We start from the raw sequence: 24,845 nt of genomic DNA, 5'->3' as shown, positions 1-24,845 counted from the left end.
ATATTCTTACAAATTCATACAATAAAAAATTTTACCTGGTATAACGTTATCCAATTTTGTTAATCCAGAGTTTTCTTGTTTACGCGTCCACCATTTAATACTTTTTTGAAAGAAATAAGGAAAACTAACATTATTTTGAGAAGCTCGAGAATACTCTTAGGGGACGAATTAATTTCTGTAGCTGAAAGCAAACTAAGACACATCGATTGCGTTAATAAATACTCAGAACAAACTGCCTGTGTTTACGTCAACACACACACATGGAACTAAAACGTGGCAATGTTTTAGTTCCATCGGCAGTTTTGTAAATCACCGCAAGGTAGCGTATTCAAGCGCTGGAGTTCCCAATATTTTAAATTGCAATTCAAACCGCTTCACTCGCTAAGTCGAGTTTTAAAGCAACTGTAAATGTAATTTAATGATTTGACGAAAAGTTTTAAATTCCAAAGAAACTTTAATAGTTTTTTTTTTTTTTTTTTTGAAAAGGTGTGTACGCATTTTATAGAAAGGAAAACGATCATTTCACATCTGAGGGGGAGGGGGCGTCAATTTTTTTTTATTCAACGGACTTGCATTAAATTTTTAGCACGGGCATCGCTGTGCGGGTATTGCTAGTATATATATATATGTATATATATATATATTTACATATATATAATAAATAAAAATATACAGCTACTGCCTTTCACCTGCCCACGGCTGAAATGTTATGACACATTTTAGAACATTCATTTTCTTGCGGTGCTCAGAAGTTTCGCTGAGAGAAATGCAAGCTTATTATTAGAAGAAAGGAGAAGTTATTAAGCAAACGAAATGAAAAAGGAAACTGTATATTAGTGGTTACATTTTGGCAAGAGTTGAAAAAAGATTTCAGAAAGGAAATAAAAATAAAACGTCAAGTCAGCGTCGACAGTGCGTCGCCTTCACCGTGACAAGAATTGCTTCTAAACCCCAGCAACCGTATCCAAGGGACTCTGAAAAAACTTCTGATGATGATGTTAAGCATAAGTTCTTTCATGTTCAAGAAACATAATTCAAAAATAAATGACGAACACGGGGCACAGTGACTAGATTTTGTGAGATTCAAATCTTAACTTTCAAGACTCTAGGGTAGGGGAGAACAAGAAGGGAATTCTCAGTTCGGACAAAATCCAAAAGGAATGAACAAATAATAAATATATGTACAAATAAAACAAAAAATATATATATGTGTTTATATGTTCCCTGTAAAAATCCAGTTTACGTCGGATATCGAACAAATTTGGCAGGAAGGTGCTTGAGCACCCGAGAAGGAACGTAGGTTTTTTGAAAGCCGAAAAAGAACCGAATTGTTCGAATTTTAATTTTAGGACCCGAAAATGGCATTAAATTCTACCTTAAATAATTATCCGAAAAGTTTGATTTTAACGACATTCGAAAGACCGCGAAAAATACCCTTAGCGTACTTTTCCTTTCTTTGAATTTTCAAAAAAAAAAAAAGGCTGTAAAATCACCAAAAGAACAGTTCTAAGCATTTTTAAGCCAAATGGAATAGCTATTTTATATCAGAAATTTATCGCTTGTGCGATTTCATTTCAAATTAGCGTGAATAAAACTATTCAGAAGGTTGCCTTTTTTTTCTCGTCTCTGACCAAATAAAATTTTGCTTTTTTTTGAGGTAAAAATTTCCCCATTTTGATTATTATTTGACATTTTATCTTCTCCCCCTCCCCCTTTTTTTGTACTGCCAGCAGAAGATAATCAAGGATTTTAGTTGTATTTATGGAGGGTTGCGTTTAATTTATTCGGGAATTTTTGAATTGCCGCTTTCTTTCTTTAAGAATGATTATTTTGACGGGAAATTTTACAATACTTTTTTCTCTAATTGAAATCTGCTTGTTGAACATGCGTCACTTGACATAACTTTTATTTTCGAGGCATGTCGTGCAAAGCCGGGCAACGCAGCTAGTAAGAAAAAAAAATCGTTTGTTTAAAACATGCAATAAAATGGTAATTAGTGAAACGTGCAAAGCCAAAGTGACTACTATTTTGTTTCACATTATGTGGCTCACTGACAAGAATAGTGGCACATTTCAGTAATGTGAAAAACTTAATTGTTGGCTATAGATCTGAATTTAATGCTCTTTCCCAACATTTCACTGGCAGAAGGCTAGCTTACATATCTTGTGTATAGTGGCGTGTAAACGATTAATCATAAACGGCGTAGCATTAAAGTTTCACAATTTCGAAGAAAAAATTTCAAAATTTAAATATTCACTGGAAATGTAGACTAAAAAAAAATTGAAAAACTTAAGTTGTTTCTAACAAATGAAAAAAATTTCGCGATCAAGAATTTCAGCTTGGTGTTCACTCTATGTGCCTAAAAGTTGTAATGTTACACAGATTTCAGTTTGCCTTTTCATGTTTTTTATTCGCTTTAAATCCTCATCTATATAATAGCCAATGATCGAATAACGCTCCTGACGACATCAACAATGAAACTCGCGCCATGGCATGATAATTTGATATAGTGTTTTGGTAATGTTTAAAATGCAGGGAAAGCCTTGATTGTGACAAAGCTGAACTACACTGCTCAAAAAAAATAGGGGAGCACGTGGTTTTCACAAAAGTGAGAAAAATATTATTCCTGAAACTAATTTCCAAGAAAACCTCCATGTTTTCAGAAAACATGAGGATAAAACGTACTTCGGAAGCAAATCAACGTTTCTGTCGTCGAAAAGCAGAAAAATGGATACAAGTGCAGAAATCGCGATTTGACAGAAGCCCATTTTTTTCACTGTCTGAGCGGTAAAATTCAACCGTTCATTTTTTCTTTTTCTTTTTTTTTTTTTTTTGATTGGAAAATGCCACGACACCGTAGCTTACCGGATTATATGGTTTGACGTTTTACCGGGAAACTGGAATACGGGAAACCACAAAGAACTATAGCAGACGATGTTGGAGAGGAATAATTTCATGTTCGTTTCACTGTTCTAGAGGAGTAAAGTTCCCAGTCAAATGTTTTCTGCTTCTTTTTTGCCGTATTGCATTTTAGTATACGTGTGTACTCCATTTTATGCCTTTTCAAGGCTATCTCACAATGGTTTCTTCACTTTTGTGTGATTGCTCCCCTAATTGTTTTGAGTAGTGTAGATCCGGTAGCCCAACTGTTTTACTGGTAATGCTGTGTCATTTCAAGGGAATGAAGAAAGGGGAAAAGTAGTCAGCAGTGATCAGTGAACGCTATCTACTGGAGTTAAGAGTTAATCCATTGGAGTTAGGGTTGAAATTTCATCTAGCAAAATATCACCAAACAGGCAATGGCTTCGTTCAAATGTAGAAGTAATTTTCTCCCGTCATATCTTGAAGGGCGATTTTCTAGTATTAAAATAAACACTAGTGGTACCCGCACGGCTTTGTCCGTAGTAGAAAATTAAAAGGTCATTTGGTTCGCCTATATATTTATAAATAATGGATGATTAATTTCTCACCAATCTGCTATGTTAATTTACTCGCTCACGGTCGCATAGGGTAGTTTGCAGGTCCACGTTATTGTAATTTGCTACTCCACGTTATGGTAATTTGTTCGTCCACGTTATGATAATTTGCTCGGTAAAATATTCTTAAAATTGGAATAGCAAAAGAACATAATAGAATTTTCAGAAAATCGCTTCGAGGTGCTCACTCCTATGCTGCGAACAAATTTTGTGCCAAATTTCATGAAAATCGGCCGAACGGTCTAGGCGCTATGAGCGTAACAGACATCCAGACAGAGATCCAGCGCAGACTTTCAGCTTTATTATTAGTAAAAGATAAAAGATAAATGTTTCATATTTTGAAGACTTCGTATATAGGAAACAAATAATATTTATCGTCTGCGGCATTGATTATTCAAAATTGATTTATATTTTTATTTCAGCTGTAATTTCTTTGGTGGCAACCCTTGGTTTTGTTTAGTATCGCGTCGTGTTAAAAATTTACTAGTTTATTCTGTTCTAAAAAAATAACGTATGCAAAAATAATTGACAAACATACTCAATATAAGTGGAATAAACTGAATTTTTTCTTGATGACCTAATTTACTTTTCGGAGAATATTTTACATTATTGAGTAATTTTTGGAGGAATTACGGTAACATGGAAGGTCCCAAATTGCCGATACATTTCTGAACTGGAATTCAATAACAATTTTTGTGATTGAACTTTTGGGTTTCATTTGTCGCCAAATTTCTCTCAACCAAAACGCGAAAAGAAATTTTTTATCAACGGGGGAAAAGAAGAATAATAAGAGAATTGGAATAATTAACTACAGTCAAGTGTACAAAAAGCAATAAGTACAATCAATGAATGTCTCGAATGTTGTTTTTCTGAGATGTGAGAGACATCATCTATGCTGTTTACGGCATAATCTTCGTTGAACAGCTTACAGTGTTTTAAATGTCTTTACACCATTTTTAACTTCAATTTTTGTTCAGATACACGGATAAGTAATCATGAGTAATCATCGCATTCTTTTGGCAGGGGCGTTTATTACTCACTGCAAATTAAAGTTGAATGAATTTTTCAGAAGTTTTTGTTTTGAATTTAAATCGTGTTAAAATTATTCCTAGGATATTTTTTTCTCAAATAGGGACAAGAGATCATAGAAAAGTCTTTTTATAAGTAATCCGAAACTTTCAGTTACTATTTTTTTTCTCTCTGTTTTCTCTTTTCTTTAGTTCTTTTTTCTCCTTCTTTCTTTTTCTGTTGAATTAAGATACTTCCAACTAGAACTGTTCAAGCAGGAATAAATGGTTCATCACCTTTCAATAAAAAGCAACCATTTCAATAAAATATTCCATATTATCTTCTAATCCTCCTTCCATACTATTTTAGTCCACTTCAATACGATTCTATTTGTAATCAAAATTTCTTAATCATTTCAGTTTTCGGTGGCTTTTTATTTTCGCCGACATTAGCACGTCGGTAAAGGGAACCCATAAGATTTTAACACATCGAAAACATTTAGCGACCACATTATCTTTATAATTACCACTATTCGTTATTCTTCTTGGCAATGGTTAAAAAGTTTGAAATTTTTCAAAAGCTCATCATGCACGGTTCTAAGCTTGTCGAATTTCAGCCTCGAAATTAATTTAACTTTATTAACAATTAAATTTGTAATTACCCACTTGTTTTTGGGAACAGAACATTCGTCTGTCGATGACCAGGGGCGCGTCCAAGACTGTGATTCGATAATGTATTCACCTTCAATCTCAGAAACTTCCTTTTTTTTTTGACCACAGAAAAAGACTAAAACTAACAATATCCCTTGCTTTTTTTTTTTTTTTTTGCTGGCTACGAAACTGTTGATGACGCAAAGCTATGATTACATACCGCAATCAAAAAACCGCTACATGCACCTAAAGAAGTTTTCACTTAAAAAACCCAATGATTTCGTTTTTTTTTTTTTTTTTTTGTAACCCATTTCATTTTAATTCAACGCTATCGTTACATTTTGGGTGCATTATTCTTTCTTTATCATTCATCCGATTCTAATCGCCGCTTGGGCAAATGCCACAGTTTGTTCCATCAGTTCAATTTCGGTTTCTAAGTTCTTGGAAAATCATCAGCAAATGCAGGGTTTTATTAGCTTTAAAGCAGCAAATCGGCAATCAACGGAAACTCAAAAGATGGAAAACAATAGGCTAACCCTGATTACGTAACTAAAGACACATTCTTGCATAATAGTTCATGTCCCCAGCTGTCTGCCAGGACCACCTCGTCTGCCAAGGATTTCTCTCCCGCACTTGATCTTTCATGTTTCGGAAGAACTCTCGATTCTCAGATTGGCAGCTGCAGATACTTTTCGAAGCAGGGGACTACCGAGAAAAAAATGTCGTTTGCATGGGAGCGTGATATTAAGGCGCTTCATGAGTCCCTGTAGGTCAGAACAACTCGACGCCCGATGTCGACAAGACTGAATGTTTGTTTGACTTCACTCCTTGATGAATGATAGCGACTGTGATAAAAAGGTGCTTCCGTGTCAAGGTAGGCGTTATTTAGTTCTTCTGGGCCGGCGAGAAAAGTTAGGAAGGAAAATGTGTTGTGAATGAGATAGAAGTAACCCCAAAGAACACTTTATCAATTGAAAACGATGCACAATTTTCTAGGACACTTGCATAGTAAAAAAAAAGAAGAAACAACGTCGATTTTGCTATTGTTTTTGGCACTTACGTATTATTACGTCGACCGCGAATCTCACCAAAGTGGTAAAAAGCATTTTGAGATTTTTTTTTTTTTTTTTTTTTGATGTAATTTCAAGAAATGCCAAGCGATGCTAATCTTGTCCAGTGCTTTAAAACTCATTTTGATCCACAAGTCAGTAAAATTTACGAAATAGACGGATTTTTTAGAACAAAAACCTAACTAGACATTCACTAAGTTTAAAGTGAGATTTTTATCTATTTACTTACAACAATGTTGAGTTGAATGTTTTGAATATCCTTAATTCTTTGCGGCGAATCTCACCCGATTTCGAATGTCTTCCATTTTATTTTACAACTGGTATAAAACTCGTAGTTTGCTACGCTCTTAGCAGAATACCAAGTCACATGTTTAGCGCCAATTTAAATTTGAGGAGTATTCTCTTTTGCTATCGAAAGAGTTTTTTTATTCAGAAAGCAAAAGTGTCAACAAGAAATCCCCCCCCCCCCCATAAATTATTTTTCCTTTTCAATTCCTCCGAGTGCGAACGCAACAAATGTAACAGACGTCATTTTCAAAGACAAAAATGTTCCTTGATAACTCAAGGTACCTTACTTGCGTAAATTCTAAATTGTAAAAATCTTGTCAAATCGCTTTTCCAAAATCGTAAATGTCATGTGCAAAATTTAAAAGCATTTTTCTGACGCATTGCTTTATTTCTGTTACTGATAAGTTTAATCTGATCTTGTTGATAAAATTTCCATTCTTTTACCTGAAGGGCAAAGACTGAGTCAGTGTAATCAATTCGTAAATGGCAGATGAAAGTAAAATTTCTTGTTCTTGTCCGTAATCGTGATGGGGAATTTTAAGTCCGTTTCTTTATCTAGAAAGATAGTTTGTTGACTTTGGATTTCAATTAGGATGCAATGCACGTTATATGGGGAGAAAATTGCGGAAGTACGTTTACGTAGATTGCGCTCGCGTTGTACAATGCATGAAAACGCAAATGAATAACCCACCACCTCATTGAAAATACTCGCATTCGAGAGTTAAGCAAACTGCTTTCATCCTAAAATATTTCGAGCGGTTACAGCGATTTTTTGCAGAAAGTTTAAACAAGAGGTAAATAGATTTCTTAAATAAATAATATCATCAAAACTCATGTCATAATGTATGTGGTATCAAAAATGTTGTAATGTTTGCTTTTCTATTTATATATTGTCATTTTATATGCTACTAGTGGTACCCGCACGGCTTTGCCCGTAATAGAAAAATTAAAAGGTCTTTTGGTTCGCCTGTATATTTAAATAATGTATGGTGAATTTTCTCGCCAATTGGCTTGTACCCATGTTACGGTTCCACGTTATGATAATTTCGTATCTCGCCAATTGACTTGTGCCCATGTTACGGTTCCACGTTATGATAATTTCGCAATTTACTCGTCCATATTATGATAGTTCTGTTCTTAAAATTGGAATAGAAAAAGAACCACATCGAATTTTCGAAAAATCGCTTCGAAGTGCACACCACCATGCTGCAAACTAACTTTGCCAAATTTCATGAAAATTGGCCGAACGGTTTAAGGCGCTATGCGCATCACAGAGATCCAGACAACCAGACATCCTGACATCCAGACAGAGAGACTTTCAGCTTTATTATTAGTAAAGATTATATGAAATTCATAAAATATGTATTCATATAAATATTATCTGAATTATTACATATGATGCTTTGATTTTTCAGTTAATATTTACTGAGAAGTTTTCCTCCGTGATTAATGCTTAAATTATCTTTATTGATTGAAAATTTAACTCAATTTCACTTGAAAGGCATTATCTTAACGTCTTGTGTAGAGTTCTCCTGGTTCTAAAGATTTTTTACAATTTTTTCGACAAAATCTAAGTGACACATTAATAGAGATTCTAAATTATTCAACTAACACACCTTTGTGTTCCCATCATTTGCTCATGGCTGCCCTTCATTTCATCGTTAAAAATTATTCACCCAGAAGACCATATTTTGTGAGAGGAGCTTCTGTAATACAAAATGGAACGGGAACTTATAAAATTGGTGTAATGAAGAAGCGCTCTTAAACCTGATCAGGTAGCCATGACCTTACAAAGCAAACCGGAGATGGTAGTACAGCTATACATCTCCAGTGGTCAAGGCCTTCTGCCTATGTGCCCTTGCGCCCTCCCCAAGCCTAAACACCTTTTTATATTTTTACTAGCTGTACCCGACGCGCGTTGCTACGCCAACAGAAAAATACATCATTATACTGATTTTCATGACAATCGGTTGAACGGGGCAGAAGTTGCTACTCTGCAGTGCCACCTGGTGGCGAGTGGCTTCAATGAGCATATTATGCACCTTCTCCGTGGAAAAATACATATATATAGCAATTTTCATAATAATCGGTCCAGGTATCAAGTGAAGCCGTGACTATACTCAAATTTTGTACTCACGCAGTTTGCAAGATCAATCAATCGCTAAAAATATCAAATAGAAAAAGTTTTAAATCCCCCCGTTGCATGAAAAGCCATAAAACAATAAAGAAAGAATTTATTTGTTCAAACTCAAGAAAAATGGCAACAGCTAACTTTTTATCAATGAGATCTTTCACGCGAATTAATTTCTGCAGCCGATAATTTTATTCGCATTTATCCAATGGATTGTGACTTAAATTGGAATAAAAAAGGAACTATCGATCGGATTTTTTTCGAACTGGTCAATAAACATTCCCAGTACCAAAAATAACAAACGGTGAAAGTTTCAGCCAAATCTGCCGGGTAGTTTTTGAGTTCATGGATGACATACAGACAAACATTCATTTTTATATATATAGATTATTATTATTATTTTAATTTGCCTTATTTTTCGGTGCAAGATCCTTTTTTTTTCGCTCACAAACCAGTGCGACTTTACTTCGTTTTTTCTTTTCTTTTCTTTAAACTTATAACCTGTGTACTATCCTTTTTTTCTTTTTTCTCCCCCTTCCTTTCCCCCCTTTTTTTGCGCCCTCTTGCCCCCCTGTCCGCCCCTCCCGGTTATTTCCTTGGTCAAAATTAGAATACCAATCCATACATATGTGTAAAGCACTTACACTACCTGACTAGTGAAAATTAACGGAAAAATGACTTGAGGGTAATTGTGAAACATGTGAATTAACTTTAAAGCCCTTCCTATTTCTTAGTAATACAGTCGGATCCCGCTACAACGCGATCCGACTTACGCGAAACGGCTATAACGCGAGTTTTTCATGAGTAATGAATTTTTTAATGCGGACACAAATTACTCGCCTGCAACATGAAATTTTTCGGAAAAGAGCGGCGGACAGTTAGAATGGGCTTCGTTGACACTAAATATTGGTTTTGTTAATGGATTTTCATCTCTTTAGCATCACTGAAAGCGGAAGTTCACCCACTGTAATAGTCTAAACAATGCTTTGCTTTACACAAATAACCACTCCGATTCTTAACTTTTTTTTTTCATTTTACATGTGAACGTTGATAAAATACGTTGAACGTTGATAACAGTCTGATCGCGCTGCATAAACCTTCTTCATTTTTTAAATTACAAATATATTTACAATATCGATATTGTTAAGTGCTATAATAATGCTGTAGTGTACACACTGTAAGTACCATACTGCTTTATTTTAAGTTTCTCTCCCCCATTAATCATTGATTTTGTGCTAAATTACAGAATTTTATGTCTAATAACGCTTTTTCTAAAATACAGAAAAAGTCTGTTCTTTGTAAAAGATACTCCAAGATATAGTTAATAAATGGGTTGAAACAATTTGAAGGGTTTTTACAAACGTCTGAAACAATTGGATATGCTTATAAAAAATAACTACATGTAACTAAACATACCTTGTTCCACAACGCGAAATTCCGACTTACGCGAGGTGTCTTGGAACGCATCCCTCGCGTAAGTCGGGACTCGACTGTACTTGACTTACAATTGCGATCTTTTCAGCTATCGGACCCCAGCTACGACTCGAACCGCGGTGACATCGCTGCAGGATCCGTTCAGGGCCTCTGTGCTGTGATGAGTTCCGTTTCCCTGACGACGGCCACCTTCACATCCAGCTCCGAGAAGCTGAGCAAGAGCAACAAGTCCAAGAAGCAGGAGCTGCTCAAGAATTTCACAAGGAGCTACAGCCTGACCAGCAGCAGTTGCAACAACAGCGAAGCAGCCTTCAAGTCGTTGTCTACAGAGAGGAGGTTTTCGTTCGATGATATACTGGACGAAAAAGAAGAGGTGAGAATCCTCGGGGTAGCTTCTCTACATTACTACCACATTACTTGACCCCTTCTGTTTATGTGATTGTGAATTTGATGAAACGATTCTGATTGGAATAAATTACGACAGTAAATTGTTTTATTGGTCTTGTACTAAGGCAACTGTCGGCTGCCTTGTCCAAAGGTCAGATAAGCCTAACTGCATTGGGGAGATCCTGGGTTGGAATCCTGACTCGGACATGCTTTCTCTCACCTATAGCTGACCTTTCTTTCAGTGAATATGTTGTTGTGTTGTGAATGGCTGCCGATACCCTTTAAATGGGTCTTTATGGCATGTGTGTACTGTGGAAGTTGGACTTCACACCAAACTACGGTAGAGTTGGAAAAGTGAAGCAGTGCACTCCAAAATTGCAAGCCTAGCTGACCCAAGACAACAGCAACTAAGGCAACTGACTTTACTGAAGAATTTCTATGATTTTCTGAAATGGATTTTTTAAAGATACATCTGTCTATACATATCGTCGCCTCAGAGCAACAGTGAGATATCTAATCCCAGAAATAACACTAAGATATCTCATTGTTGCTCTGAGACGACGATCTCTTAAGACACGTACTATCAATACATACAAATACAGGTCTTGTTTAAAATGTATGCATACTTTGAATTGTCATAGAAAATTTACTTAAAAGATCAACTTTCTGGCAGAAAAGAGCTACAATCCAATTTGAAAAGGCAAATTTTCTCTAGTCACCTAGAATGTTCCAAATTGGGATCGAATAAAATGTTCTACCGCTTTCAGCATCGATTCATTTCTCAGTTGGTAAGAATCGAGACTGATTTTGTCTTCATATTCGCAGTAAAGTATACATTGGAATAACGGAAGCACCACTTGAATACCATTTCAAAGTGTGGCCAAGTTGCATGGTTTGCGATGTTACACCTCATGCTTCATTGTGCCCCACAAAAAGAAATTGAACCGCGCGGGGTCTGGAGACTACGTAGAAAACTCAACCGTTTCCCTACGCTCTAAGTCAGATATGCTGTCATATTCCTGTGACAGAGCAACAGGAATTTTAGTAACACAATTTGCCATTACCAGACATGGTACGGAAGGCGTGGAAAATAGAATCAGCAGTAATTAGGTACTTTTCTCGGGTTAGACTGCTTCCTTAACAGAAGAGCTCAATGGTAACTACATAGCTTTTGAAAGTGAACAGCAACCTTCAGTGATATTCACTTTTATCTATAGCAAATCAACCACTGCATTCCTGAATCCTAAAACTGTCAACAATCGTGCAGTTCTTGGCGACGCACAATAAACTAGAAATTTGTTTGGGTAAAGGTTTTTTTAGTAGTTGGTTTGAGGATGGTATCTGTCGTTCACTGCGTAAGTGCAAATTTGGCTTTACTTCCCCCAGAAATTTGACCTGATTAGCAAACAAATAAAGTCTCTATATTGGTTTAAAGTGCGCATACATTTCTGTCTCTCCAATTACATATACTTTGCTTTTGTATGAGTGTGTGCATTTGTTTGACAATGCATTTGTTTGTTCATCCTCAGGACGTCCGTCCAGAAAGAACTTCTTCCCTGTCTCAGCTCCTAGACTTGGACTCCTCCGACACCGACGTCAAAGTCGAACACAAGAGTCGCGACTTCTTTCGGCAGTCGTCGCGGACGTCATCCACGGAGACCGTCTCTAGCGAAGGACACAGAACCAAGATGTTCACAAAAAAGATCACGCAGGACATGTCTTCCTCCCTGTCCTCCTTGTCCTCGAAAGTAAGCGACATACACATCTTGTCCTTGATCTTCGCGAGAGATTAAAAAAAAAAAAAAGTTTGGGAGGGCATGACTTTTGACGATGCTGTTGATGAAAAATGAATTACATACATAAATATTTAATCTGAAAACTATTCAGAGCATTTTTAGTCTACGATTTCTCAATTTTTAGTTGTCCAATTTAAATTTTAGTAGTTTTTGTCAGTGTCGGATCTAGATGGGAGTAAGTCGTAGTTCTCTAGGCGGTAACTATTAGGGGCGGCGATTTCACCCTACTTCTCTGGGATTTTTCGTTAATACTCGATATAACTAATCGCAGGAAGATGAGTAAAGGCGGAAGTTTCAAGTTTTTGCCCCTGCTTAGAAAAATCGAAGATCGGGCACCAGTTATTGTATCTATTGACGTAAAACCGAAGGTAAAATTTCAGAATGTTGTGAACTTATCTAAATTTAAGGAATAATAATTATAGAAACCATTTGAAACGAATGATTAACTTGATTCAAAGTAAATCTTCCACTTAGGGGCAACTTTAACTAACTTGACGCTTGACCTTGACATGTAGCCAAAAACGTTCATAAACGAAAGCTCAGTAGTAGAATTTTTTTTATGCAGTCTGCGAAGCAAGTTAAAAATCAAAAAAATACTCTGCAAAATAAAAAATAATAATTAAAAAAATAATAAAAATATTAGATCAACCGTAAAAGTGAAATCGGCACCGAGAAATGTAAAGATAAGATGCTAAATACAAGTTCATGCCATAGGTTGAATCATATCGCAGAAAATGAGCTTTAAATCTTAATTATCTGAAATGTAAGGTAGTTTTTTTTAAATACTAAACGTTTTTTTCTCCCCCTACTAAGAAATAGTCTGCAGTAGTGATGGGCATAATCGAGTACTCATAATCGAATCACTCGATTATTCAAAATCATTCGAGAACTCGATTATCATGAGTTCTCGATTATCGTATCTCGAGTTCTCGATTATCACTTTTCGAGTTCTCGAGCGATGAACTTCTCGAGTTCTCGATTATCATTTTCCGAGTTCTCGAGCGATGGACTGCTCGAGTTCTCGATTATCACTTTCCGAGTACTCGAGCGATCAACTGCTCGAGTTCTCGTTTGTCCTTTCCGAGTGATCGAGCGATCAACTGCTCGAGTTCTCGCTTTGAACTTCTCGAGATGTTAAGCTCTCGAGATATTGAGTTCTCGAGATCTCAATCACTCGAGCAGTGTAATTTTTGATCGATTTGAGAATCGAATGAACCTCTCAATATAGTTAACTTCTGACAGGGGTGCCCACCTTGGAAGGTGGGGATCGTGGCGCAGACTGCGCCATTGACATTTTTAGGGAGAAAGGGTGTTTTAAGGGGTATTTTTCTTATTTTTCGGGGGGCTCTGTGATATTGAGGGGGTGCGCCCTTGACGTCATGGGCACCCCTGCTTCTGAAGAGTTTCAGTTGCAGGGGCGGATCCGTCATTTAGGGGGGTCAGAGGGCTAGCTTTGAAAAGTTAATGATGTTTCATTCGAATAGTGTTATAATTGAATGTATGCTGTCGAATGCTTGATTATCAAATGATTATTTGGGATGCTTTGGTAGTCTAATGATACGTTTGGTGGAAGTGGGCGCGCTAATAAGGTTCCAACTTGAGAGGCATTAAAATTAAAATTGTATTTCAGGTAAAAAGGTGGAATACTTAAGTTGAAAACCTGAGGGAAGTCTTTCCCCCTTACGTCCACCTTCGACTATACCATTAGGTAATGATACAAGTGTAACAGGCAACAACAAATGTTTTACAGCCCAACTGTACAGATTACTGCAGACACGTGTTTCGGGGTTTCAAGGAACCCTTTTTTCAACGCAAAATAGTGAGATTGTGGATGTAAGGACATTACTAGATGTCTTTAGGGACCATTAATTAATTACGTAAGGGTCCCGAGAGGGAGGGGAGCTTCAAACCCATTCTCACGCAATATTTTCCAAGTTGATGTTTTACATTTGAAATTGTGGAGTCAAGTGGTTTGACGGGAATTATATATTTTATTTGCGTTTGGAAAAAAAAAAAAACTTATTAGGATGAGCTGTTTTTTATTTGTTTTACGAAGAATGAATCGTGTAAAACATGATAAAAGAATCGCACTATGCATAGCATGTTTTATTTTTAATAATTATCGCATCATACACAAAAAAAAAAAAAAATGTCGAAAAAACATTTAGTCTAGATTCCAATTTTTTAGTAAATATTTCATTACACAAAAAGGATTAATTTAATAATAGTGAATTTAGTTTCGATTCCCAGTGATGTTAGATTCGTTATTTTATTGTTTTGAAAAACGGAATGGAATCAATCTTACCTAAGAATAGGGGGAGCGGTTTGGAAAATCTTACATACTTTTACATGGTGGGAGGGGGGTCAAAAAAATGCCAAAATCATCCTTACGTAACTAATGAATGGCTCCTTGCACGCAAAAGCTTACTATTTTGTTCAAAAAAGGGTACCTTAAAAACTCCAAAGCACGTTTCAGCAGTACTCTGTATATTTGGGATACAAAACGTTTGTTATTTCATGTTACTTCTCGGCACTAAGGTATTTACTTATTCCTTAATAAAACAAGTGGTTTACTTCTTGTGTAATTCCTTCCTATGGGTGCAAATAAGAGGGGAGGGGGGGGGAGAGTTTTGACGGGATTGTAATTTTTAGGGGATTTTGTCTCATTTGGGGGTATTGCTCTTGGGGAAGAGCTTCATAGGTGGTGCGCCTTCGCTCTTGGGATGGATAGATTTGGAATGATTTTAAAAGACAATGAATGCTTTTCGCTTGCTTTATTCGAATGGGGTTATAGTTGAATGTTTGGCGTCGAATTTTCGATAAATGAGAGATTCCTTAATAATCAAACGATATTTTTCGAACGAAAATTGTTTATTATCATATGAGCGGATTTATGGAGGGGTGTGTGTTGTGTGAGTGGCGGATACAACGGGAAAATCACGGGGATCATGTCCCCCCACCCTAAACTGTCGACAACAGTATCCGTACACATTGTGTTCAAACACTTCATGCATAAAATGTCAACGATGACAGTATCTTTTCATCTCATTAATTATTTTTCAAAGTAAATATTTGAACTACTACTTCATTTCATTGCTCATGAAATTAATTTGCAATGTTTATTCCCAATCAGGTACCTTATTCCTGACCGATTTGGTGCTTTATTGACTCCCAAACAGATTCAGACATTTTTCGTACCAAAAACGGGAATTTCGTTCATGGGCGTGGGGGTGGGGGCTTTCTTCAACATGAGCCCCCTCTCCCCCCAAAAAATGGTTTTCTGTATCCGACCCTTTAGTGATCCGGTAGTGAAATCTTGAAACAAAGGGTAGAGAAACGCTTTCCATACTGTTTTGAACTTGACAATTATTAAGATCAAATATGTTCAATTTTTATTAAAAAGTGAGGGATAACGATAATATGGGCGGGTCTTTGGGCGACACTAGCAGGTTTAAACTTGAGAATTGTTAAACTTAAAAATATATTGAACCAATAAGTAACCAGTAGTGTAATTGAAAATTTAAGGTGGTCTTAGGTCTTTTTCGGATTATTGTTTCTTAGGGGGAGGGGGGAGGGAGAAATTTTCATAAGATGCGTGCCATTGCTCACAGGGACGGACGGACACAACTATCATTCTCTAAAGTTTCAGAATCAAATAATAGCTTCTCAAGTGCTTTTTTTTCGAATGGGGTTACTCAGAGAGCACACTTTGTTGAGATAAAGGTTTTAAAACGATTGTTAACGCTGTGACAGTCTTGTTAAAACATTTAAACGCAATGTGTTTAAAATGCAGTGGTGCCAATCCCCCCCCCCCCCTCCCCTGGCGATGACATTCATCTCTCAAATGCGACGGAGAACCGAACGTGAGCCCCATAAAATAAGACTAAATGCCCTCTTATAAGTTACCCTCTCCTCTTCAAAACTTCAATGGCATGGTTGCGCCATGAACCCCCCCCCCCCTCTGCCCTCTCAATCGTGGGGGATCCTTGTTTAATATATTGCTTGTTGTCGAATGTTCGGTTATCGAGCGTCTCGGATGATTTGAAAACCGGATACGTAATCTGCTTTTTAGAGAAAGTTGGTAATCAATTTAAACCTTTTTGAGAACCAATGCACGGAAAATCAAGCGCAGCTATGAAACTAAGTTCCGAAATGGACCGTCGCGAGCCAAAGCATTTTCAGCAGTTTTGCCTCAACTTTACATTAAATAAATAAATAAATAAATCTCATAAAATCAGCACATCAATTGACTCCAAATTTTTAAGTTGAGTGAATAATATACTAATCAACATTTATGAAAATATAAGGAATATCACATTGAAAATATAAGGAATATGACTTAAACAGAAGCGAGTAAAACTAGAAAAACATTTAAATTCAACTACGCACGCGAAAATAAATGCTACGCACAAAAGTCATAAATATCTTACGTATGGAATTTGAAAGAAAAAAAAATCTGTATAAAATGTTATTTTTATTTTTAAAAAAATGAGCCAAAGAGTGGAAGCTAATATTAATTCCACACGACAAACTTCCATATTTCTTTTTAATGCACTCAGAAATATTTCAACTTTACTCCCTACACTTTTATACTGTTATTACATATTTCCCAAGTCAGCGAATGAAAAAGGAAAATAACAAAGAGCGAATCAAGAAAGAAAAAAAAATAATCATGAACTTCAATGCAATTCAAGCCACACTTATAACTTTCAATGCGCCGGGAATCCCAATCTGCTGGAAAACGCAGTCAGAAATATTTTACCCGCCCTCCACATGTATCAGTCAGATAAATATAATTCCACTAATAACAAGAACATAAAAAAAGCAAAGCAATAAATAAGAATAAATGAGTCCTTTTGCGCAGAGAGAGCAACGATTCCCCTACTTTTTTACAATATTAACTTTGTGTTTGAGTGCCCGAAACCATTTGAAATAACCACGTGATATCTGAGAATCATTAGTTTAAATACATGACCGTTCGAATAAATCACTCAAAATGAATGTAAAAAAAAAGAAAAAAAAATGAGAAATCAATCCGTTACAGAAATTGAAATGAAAGGGGGAGGGGGGTGATACCATTTCAATCGCTATGGGGCGTCCCCTGAGGGCTACCAACAGTCAAGGGCACATTGCCAGTTTTCTAGCCGCTACCAATAAACCTATAAAAGTTTATACTAGTCCGAGCCGGGTCGCCCAAATGCCGAACTCCTAGTTTCTGACAAGCTAACAGGGATTCTCGTCGAACCAGCATTCCCCAAGGATTGCGACCCCTAAATGAAGACTAAAATCTATCAAATTGACCCCCTAAAACAGTCTTGCGATTCGAACTTTTCCGGAGGGTAGGGGGGCAAGGGTGTATCTGCTCATTTTATCGGAAAACAACAAAAAAACTAGACCCACTGAAACGTAAAAACTAGATTTTTTCAAGGAATTGGGGGAGGGGGGCAGGCCGTTATTTCGAACTTTACAAGAGAGGAGGAGGGATTAAAGAGTATCCTACGAGTTGCATATTATGCCGAATAAGAGTAAGAATTTCATTTATATGAGTACAATAACTTCTAAAAGACAGGGGGGTTCGTCCCTTATTATACCCCTAAATGATGGACTTGATGGCACATTCCTATTTCGAGCGCACCCCTGCCAATACAACTCGGGAATTCAACTGTTCCAAAAGTCAAAGATATCCACCCCCCCCCCTTCGCAGGGCGATGGTGCACCCTCTCAAATGTTACGGAGCATCCGTCTAGAAAGAGCTCCCCCCTCCCAAAATGCGATTTAAAAAACCCTCTCAAAAAACCACTTTTATAGAAATTTCGGTTTCGCAGGCAGCGCCATGGACTCCCCACCCCCTCCCGAAAATGAGATTTAAAGAACCCTCTCAAAAACCCAGCCCTAAAAATTTTAATGGCACAGGCTGCGCCATGCCCCCACCCCACCCGAAAATGAGATAAAAAACACTCTGAAAAAACCGGCCAATGGCGCAGGCCGCATCATGCCCCCTCCTCCTTATAGTGGGGCGCCCCTGTAGCAGTCTACTCAATTCTGGAAAAGCTCAGAAAATGAATTACTTGAGTACTCGATTCAAACGTCTCGAGATCTCGATTTGAAACGTCTCGAGATCTCGATTAAAAACATCTCGAGATCTCGATTTAAAACATCTCGAGATCTCGATTTAAAACATCTCGAGATCTCGATTTAAAACATCTCGAGATCTCGATTTAAAAGATCTTGAGAAGTCCATTGCTCGAGTACTCGATTCAAAAGATCTCGAGAAGTCAATCGCTCGAGTACTCGATTCCAAAGATCTCGAGAAGTCAATCGCTCGAGTACTCGATTCCAAAGATCTCGAGAAGTCAATCGCTCGAGTACTCGATTCCAAACATCTCGAGAAGTCAATCGCTCGAGTTCTCGAATTCAAAAGATCTCGATTATCAATCACTCGAGTGATCGACTTGAAAAGATCTCGATTATCAATCACTCGATTATCAGAAGTACTCGATTCCCGAGATCTCGATTATCAAAAGATCTCGATTATGCCCATCACTAGTCTGCAGGCGTTCTCAGGAATCTGCGACGGTCTTCGCTACAGCACGCTTTTCCTGCAACCGAGAATGAAAGCAATATACAAAACGTAGTAGCACCCATGGGGATTTAGGTCTAGATGCCCATTTTAGATTCATGACCGAGGGCTCTGGGTTGCAAAGGTAGACGTTCCGGTTAGGTGGTCAGGCGAACGCGGCTTATCTCGGTGTTTAGTTCCCACTTAGTACTCATTTTATCGACCACCTGCAGGGATGAAATCCGTGTTCTACCTGAGAAACAAACCCGTTTTGCGGCGCAGAAGCGCTACCAGTAAGCCACTGGGCTTCAAACGAAAGCAATGAGTGCTGACCGGACATGGTCCCAATGTGCTGGAGTTTCCATACAGATGTATATGTTATCTTAGGATTGTCAGGGGTGCCCACATCGGTGTTATAGCGCAGACTGCTCCATTGAAATTTTTAGAAAGAGGGCAAGGGATGCCTTTTTCTTTTTTGAAAGGAGACTCCTAATTTGGGGAGAGTCTTTGTGGTGTTTGGGGGGGGGGTGCCCCTTGCTCTTAGGAGAATGGGCACCCCTAGGATTGCCAAGCTGAAATATTTTAGTCAAAAATTTTCGGCCTTGGTAGAAGCTTTCACAACCGAATCCCCTTTTATCAGTAGAAGGAAATGAAGCAATGGGGTAAAAATTGATGCTTTTCTTTCATAGCTCCATTTTCTTCCAGTTATAACTGCTAATTATTCAGTTCAAGTTTGTGATTTTATTTTCGTTGATTTTCCCTACGGAGCTTACAGTTAAGAGTTTTCAATTTGCTTTTCCAAGGTCACGGTATCGTCGAAAGCAGCATGTTCCAAGTCTTCCCAATCAGCTCAAAATCTTCATCAAACAGGTGTTCCTGAAAGTAGAGGCTGCTATATGTCGCAGGTAAAATGAATGACTTTGGATTTATGTATCTGTTTTTTGCTTAATGTCTTACGAATCTTCTGGATTTACTGCTCCAGATGAAATTTCGGTGCAAGGCACCTGGGTGAAAGCTGCTTCCTGTTTAGGACTTACAAAGAGAAGGTGAATTGTTGTACATGAGACAGAGAAAAACCAGGATCTACCTGGCAAGTTGATGAGGCTAAATAACGCCCCATAGCAACTACCTCAGCTTCTCGTTTCTCAGAAGTTGCAACGCCGACCGAGATTAGAATCCAGTATCTTATAAACATGAATCAAATGCAAACGACTTTGGAACAATAAATATGCTTTTTGTTTAAATCATAAGAAAATTATACACGCGGTTTGGATTGAAATAACACTTATTTATATCTCTATAACAAAATTAGAAAATATCAAATTTATCAAGCTTTACTTTTTGCATAATGATTTTTCTTGTTTAACTTAAAAATTAATCTTTTGCGTCGATTTCTGCAATCGACACAAGTTTTGTTTCATCTTGAGTTGCGCAACTGGCTGCTAAATGAGAGCGAAAGTGCGGTAACCACCACATACTTGATTCTAGGCTTATTCCCCTGTACCTCGATGCAGTAAAGCAACTGAACTAAAAATGCAACACAGTCGCAATATTACACCGGCTACTCTGTGCCACATTGCTAATTGGGATAATTAGATGATATCTACCATAAAATTAACATTAGAATGTACGGCTTGAAAGAGAACCATTTTGCCAAATCGTCTGATTAGCCTAAAATTCAAGTAGCCAAAGCATCTCGTTTCATCCATAAGGAAGTGAAAGTATAAGAGGAAGGTATTATGAAACAGATGGGTAATATAGAATAGTTAGGTTTTGGCTTTGTTTGAAGTGCACATCAGATGGAAATATCTGAACTACTCAACACAGTGCAATAAGAGTTGACCGCTTGTTGTTGTCGTATCATCCGCTAGAAAGCAAAGTGTGTCTTGTGATTTTCAAAAGTTTCTGCAAGCATGTTCCGAGTTGGTTTTAAAACCCAAAAATGATCGGGTCTTTCTTTTTAAAACATGAATCGACTCGAGGTCATCTGTAAAATTTTCTATATAAAGCGTTCAGTTCATATTCTAATGTACTCGTATGTGCTAAATATTTACTTCCTTAAATAGCTAGCCAAGGTATGGCCTTGGTTCGTTCAATGATCCTTTATAGAAGGGGTTTGTAACCTGAGGAAGGCGTGAATGTTTTATAATAATAAAGTAAAATTTTCTAGAATTTTCTGAATTTCGTAGTCAAATATAAACGTTATCAACAGTATCCCTCTTTTTGAGCTTTGAAAATATCTCGAGATAAGTTTTCCCCAGTTATACAACCTAATGTTCAAAAACTTGTCAATGGCAAGCAGTGACAGCCTGTCTATTGATATTTTGAAAATTATGGGTATAACATGCAAAGCTCACCCAGATTACATCAAATTAATTTGTATTCAGCTCTTTGAGTCTTTAATTTCATGCGTTCTAATAAGAACATGTTCAAAATAAAGCTATGTGTAGTGATGTTAAATTTTGCGCACTAACTTTATTTATGTGTTAACCAGCTGCAATTATACTAATCAGCTTGTTTCAAATTCCGATTGTATTACTTGTACTGACTGCATATAGTAGTGGTGATCGGGAGGGGGAGTGACCTTACATCATTTTTCAAAGGGGTATCAGACCTGAAAGGTTGAGAACCCTTGCTCTATATGTTCCTGGAGTTTATTCGACAATCCTCCACTGTATTTAGAATTCTTCCTTCTTCCAGTTCCTGAACCGCAAGAAAAACGGCTCTCCCTGCCCCGTAAGCCCCAGTAGACCTCCTCAAGTGCCCAAACCTCAGCCGGACAAAATCCAAGAGGATCTAGACCTCCTAATGCAAGGCGACGAATCTCCAGATAGGGCGCTGGCCATGGGCCGGATCATCGCCCGGATGGACGCGCACATCGAGACCCTGAAGATAACCACGACGAGGAAAGAGATCCTAGAGAACCTGGCCACGATGAATGACCTCATCCGTAAATCGTGGGCCGTGAGTACGGTCGGGTACGACCTCGGTTCCAGCTTGTGCAAGAGCATGCTTACAAATGGTACGAAGCTTTTTTCTCAGTTTCACAGTACACAGTAAAATATAATAATTAAGTTAGTAAGAGGTAGTTATAGTTAAACTTTCTCTGTACACACCATATTTCAGCTGAAATGAGTGAGTGCATTGACACCAAATCCGGTGCATGAAACGAGCACAAGAAGCTTTAAAAAAATTTTTAGTTACAGAATTAAAACTCACAAATTTCTGAGGTTTTCATTTGCGGCTCATAAATCTTGTTTTGAATTGCTCAAATTGCTCACGCTTCTGTGTGGATAATTTCTTTCATTCTGATTGCTGTTCATTCCAAACACCACATAGCGGATATTTTAAAATTTTTTTAAAGAATTCATTGAGCACAAAGGCGTGTATTTCAAAGTATGAATTTAGTGACATTCCTATTCTATCCTATCCAACCTCGTTTCTGCTGCAGGATGCTATTCACAGGGGAAGCTAATTCGTAATCATCGTGGACGAGAACAAGTATGGCAAATAACATTTCATCATACTGTCAAAGCTCAAGTGAATTGAAACCCAATTTTGCATAAGCATTAAAACCTCTTTTAGTAACATGTATTTCTCTAATTTTTTTTCACCATCGTTTACTAGGAGGATGAACATCACAGTTCACAAAAGAAAAAAATATAAAATTCATTGTTTAAATTATTGATTAAACTGTTTTGAAATCTTGAACAGGCATATATTGGTCGTAGTTAATGTTGAGAAATATATGTTATTATCGGACACCTACTACAGTAAAACCTGTCTACAACGATACTGTTGTGACCTTAAAAAAATATCATAAGACAGTTATTGTTATAGACAGTTTGATTATTCATGCTGTCATTTTCCTGAGGGCAAAAAAAAATATCGTTAAAGACAGGTTATAGTTATAGACAGTATCGTTATACACAGGTTTCACTGTACAAATAGTGCTGTAGTTGGGGGAGGTAGACGCCATTTCCAGAAATATTTGATTTATTGCTACAAGTTCAATGTTAATTGGTTTCAAACACCTTAAAAAAGAAGAAAAAGGGGGAACCTGTACTTTGAAAAACTGCTAAGTTACACAAATAAACTCATCTTTATTGTCCCAACAATTCGCCATTCATGACATCTAATTATAAAAAGAGAAGGCGGATAGGTGAGTTTCTTCCCCTAGATATTTTTTCAGTCTACGGCGTTGACTACAGGCAGACTTAATATGTTGACATGACAAACTTCATTAAAAATTGCTAACGCCACCTTGATAGCTAAAACTGAAGCACAGGTAGATAGTTTGGATTTGCAATTTGAACATATGTCTCGTTAGCAGTCAAAAAGTTATAGCAGAATGGGATGATGAGTCAATTCCATTTTTTTGCCCAATAAACTGTTTATTGAAATCTGCTTTAATGCTCGAGTGGAATTACTCACTGAGGTATATTTCTCTAGTCTCTTACATAAACAAAGTTCAAACTTTTACAGTTCCCATTAGATTCATCTTGAATCAAACACCTTCACCCCCGAAAAATTATGGTACATTGGACGTCGGTTAACTGAATCAACCGTTTTAATGAATCAAATTGCCAAAAACAGACCAAATCCAGCTTTATTGAACTAGCCGCTTTATTGAACCAGCTGCTTTATGGAATCACTAGTGGTACCCGCACGGCTTTGCCCGTAATTGAAAAATTAAAAGGTCTTTTGGTTCGCCTGTGTATTTACAAATAATGTATGGTGAATTTTCTCTCCAACTTGCTTGTACCCATGTTACGGTTCCACGTTATGATAATTTCGTATCTCGCCAATTGGCTTGTGCCCATGTTACGGTTACACTTTATGATAATTTCGTAATTTACTCGTCCATCTTATAAAAATTTTGTTCTTAAAATTGGAATAGAAAAAGAACCACCTCGAATTTTCGAAAAATCGCTTCGAGGTGCACGCTACAGACTAACTTTGTGCCAAATTTCATGAAAATCGGCCGAACGGTCTAGGTGCTATGCGCGTCACAGAGATCCGGACAGACATCTTGACAGACAGAGGGACATTCAGCTTTATTATTAGTAAAGAAAACGGTTTAAACAAACGTGATTCGTATAAGCGGCGATCACTGTATTACAATTACACATCGTTCTTCACTGGTTATATAAAGGAAGTGAAAAGCTTTCTATTAAAAAAGGATTATTTTCTGGCGAGATCAACGGCACAAAGTTTTACACATTTTCTTTTACTCTTCAAATGTGTTTTGTTATTTTAGTTTTAAAAACTTTGTAAAAACTAAAAGCTTTTCACCTTTCGTCTTTGAACACCAAAAAATTTACTTTTTATTTCGCCTTCAGTTTTCTTTCCATGCTTAATGTACCAATATCTAGTCGTATTGATTTTTCTTATCTATATCGTCGTTTCATTAATGTAGGCTTTCCATTTCTCGTCTTTAAAAAGTAAAAAATAGGCTTTGAGCTTCACTTTTGAGCTCGTTGAGTTGCTTCGGTGTTTAATGCACCAATCTTCACTTTTGGTTCCATTTTCAGTTACTTCTTCGTTGAACGTGTTATCATTTTGTTTGTCTGCAGGTTTTATGCTAAATACCACCAGTCTTTCATGGAGGTTTTCCATCTTTCGTCTTTGAAAAGCAAAAGTCAGGTTTTGATCTTCACTTTTGATTTTGACTTCAGCTGCTTCTCTGATGAAAATGTCATTTTGTCATCATCTTTTTCACTGAAGCTTTCCATCTCTCGTCTTTGAAAAGCAAAAATTGGGTTTTGATCTTCACTTTTGATATTTGACTTCAGTTGCTTCTCTGTTGAAAGTGTCGTTTTGTCATCATCTTTTTCATTGAAGCTTTCCTTCTCTCGTCTTTGAAAAGCAAAAATTAGGTTTTGATCTTCACTTTTGATATTTGACTTCAGCTGCTTCTCTGTTGAAAGTGTCGTTTTGTCATCATCTTTTTCATTGAAGCTTTCCATCTCGCCCCTAAGAAAATTTATAAACTTTTTTTGAATTTTGCCTTCAGTTGCTTCTATATTTAATGCATCATTTCTAT

General features: G+C 37.0%; 1 protein-coding gene across 4 annotated transcripts in view; it reads left to right on the top strand.

The window, feature by feature from the left end:
• The window catches only part of LOC129228317 (NAD(+) hydrolase sarm1-like), a 106,889-nt gene that overhangs the window by 50,965 nt on the left and 31,079 nt on the right, over positions 1 to 24,845 (top strand). For 3 of the 4 annotated variants that reach the window (XM_054863017.1, XM_054862996.1, XM_054863010.1), the window contains exons 2-5: positions 10,146 to 10,430; positions 11,974 to 12,192; positions 19,603 to 19,704; positions 21,500 to 21,821. In XM_054863017.1, coding sequence (XP_054718992.1) covers positions 10,218 to 10,430; positions 11,974 to 12,192; positions 19,603 to 19,704; positions 21,500 to 21,821 — 856 coding nt within the window. In that variant the 5' untranslated portion in view covers positions 10,146 to 10,217. The remainder of the gene's footprint in view (positions 1 to 10,145; positions 10,431 to 11,973; positions 12,193 to 19,602; positions 19,705 to 21,499; positions 21,822 to 24,845) is intronic. The other variant, XM_054863002.1, reaches the window with a different exon arrangement.

This window comes from Uloborus diversus, chromosome 1 (assembly GCF_026930045.1).
Source record: "Uloborus diversus isolate 005 chromosome 1, Udiv.v.3.1, whole genome shotgun sequence".
Lineage (NCBI taxonomy): Eukaryota > Metazoa > Arthropoda > Arachnida > Araneae > Uloboridae > Uloborus > Uloborus diversus.
The sequence above is the reverse complement of the archived record's forward strand: the minus strand, read 5'-3'. Positions and strand labels throughout refer to the sequence as shown.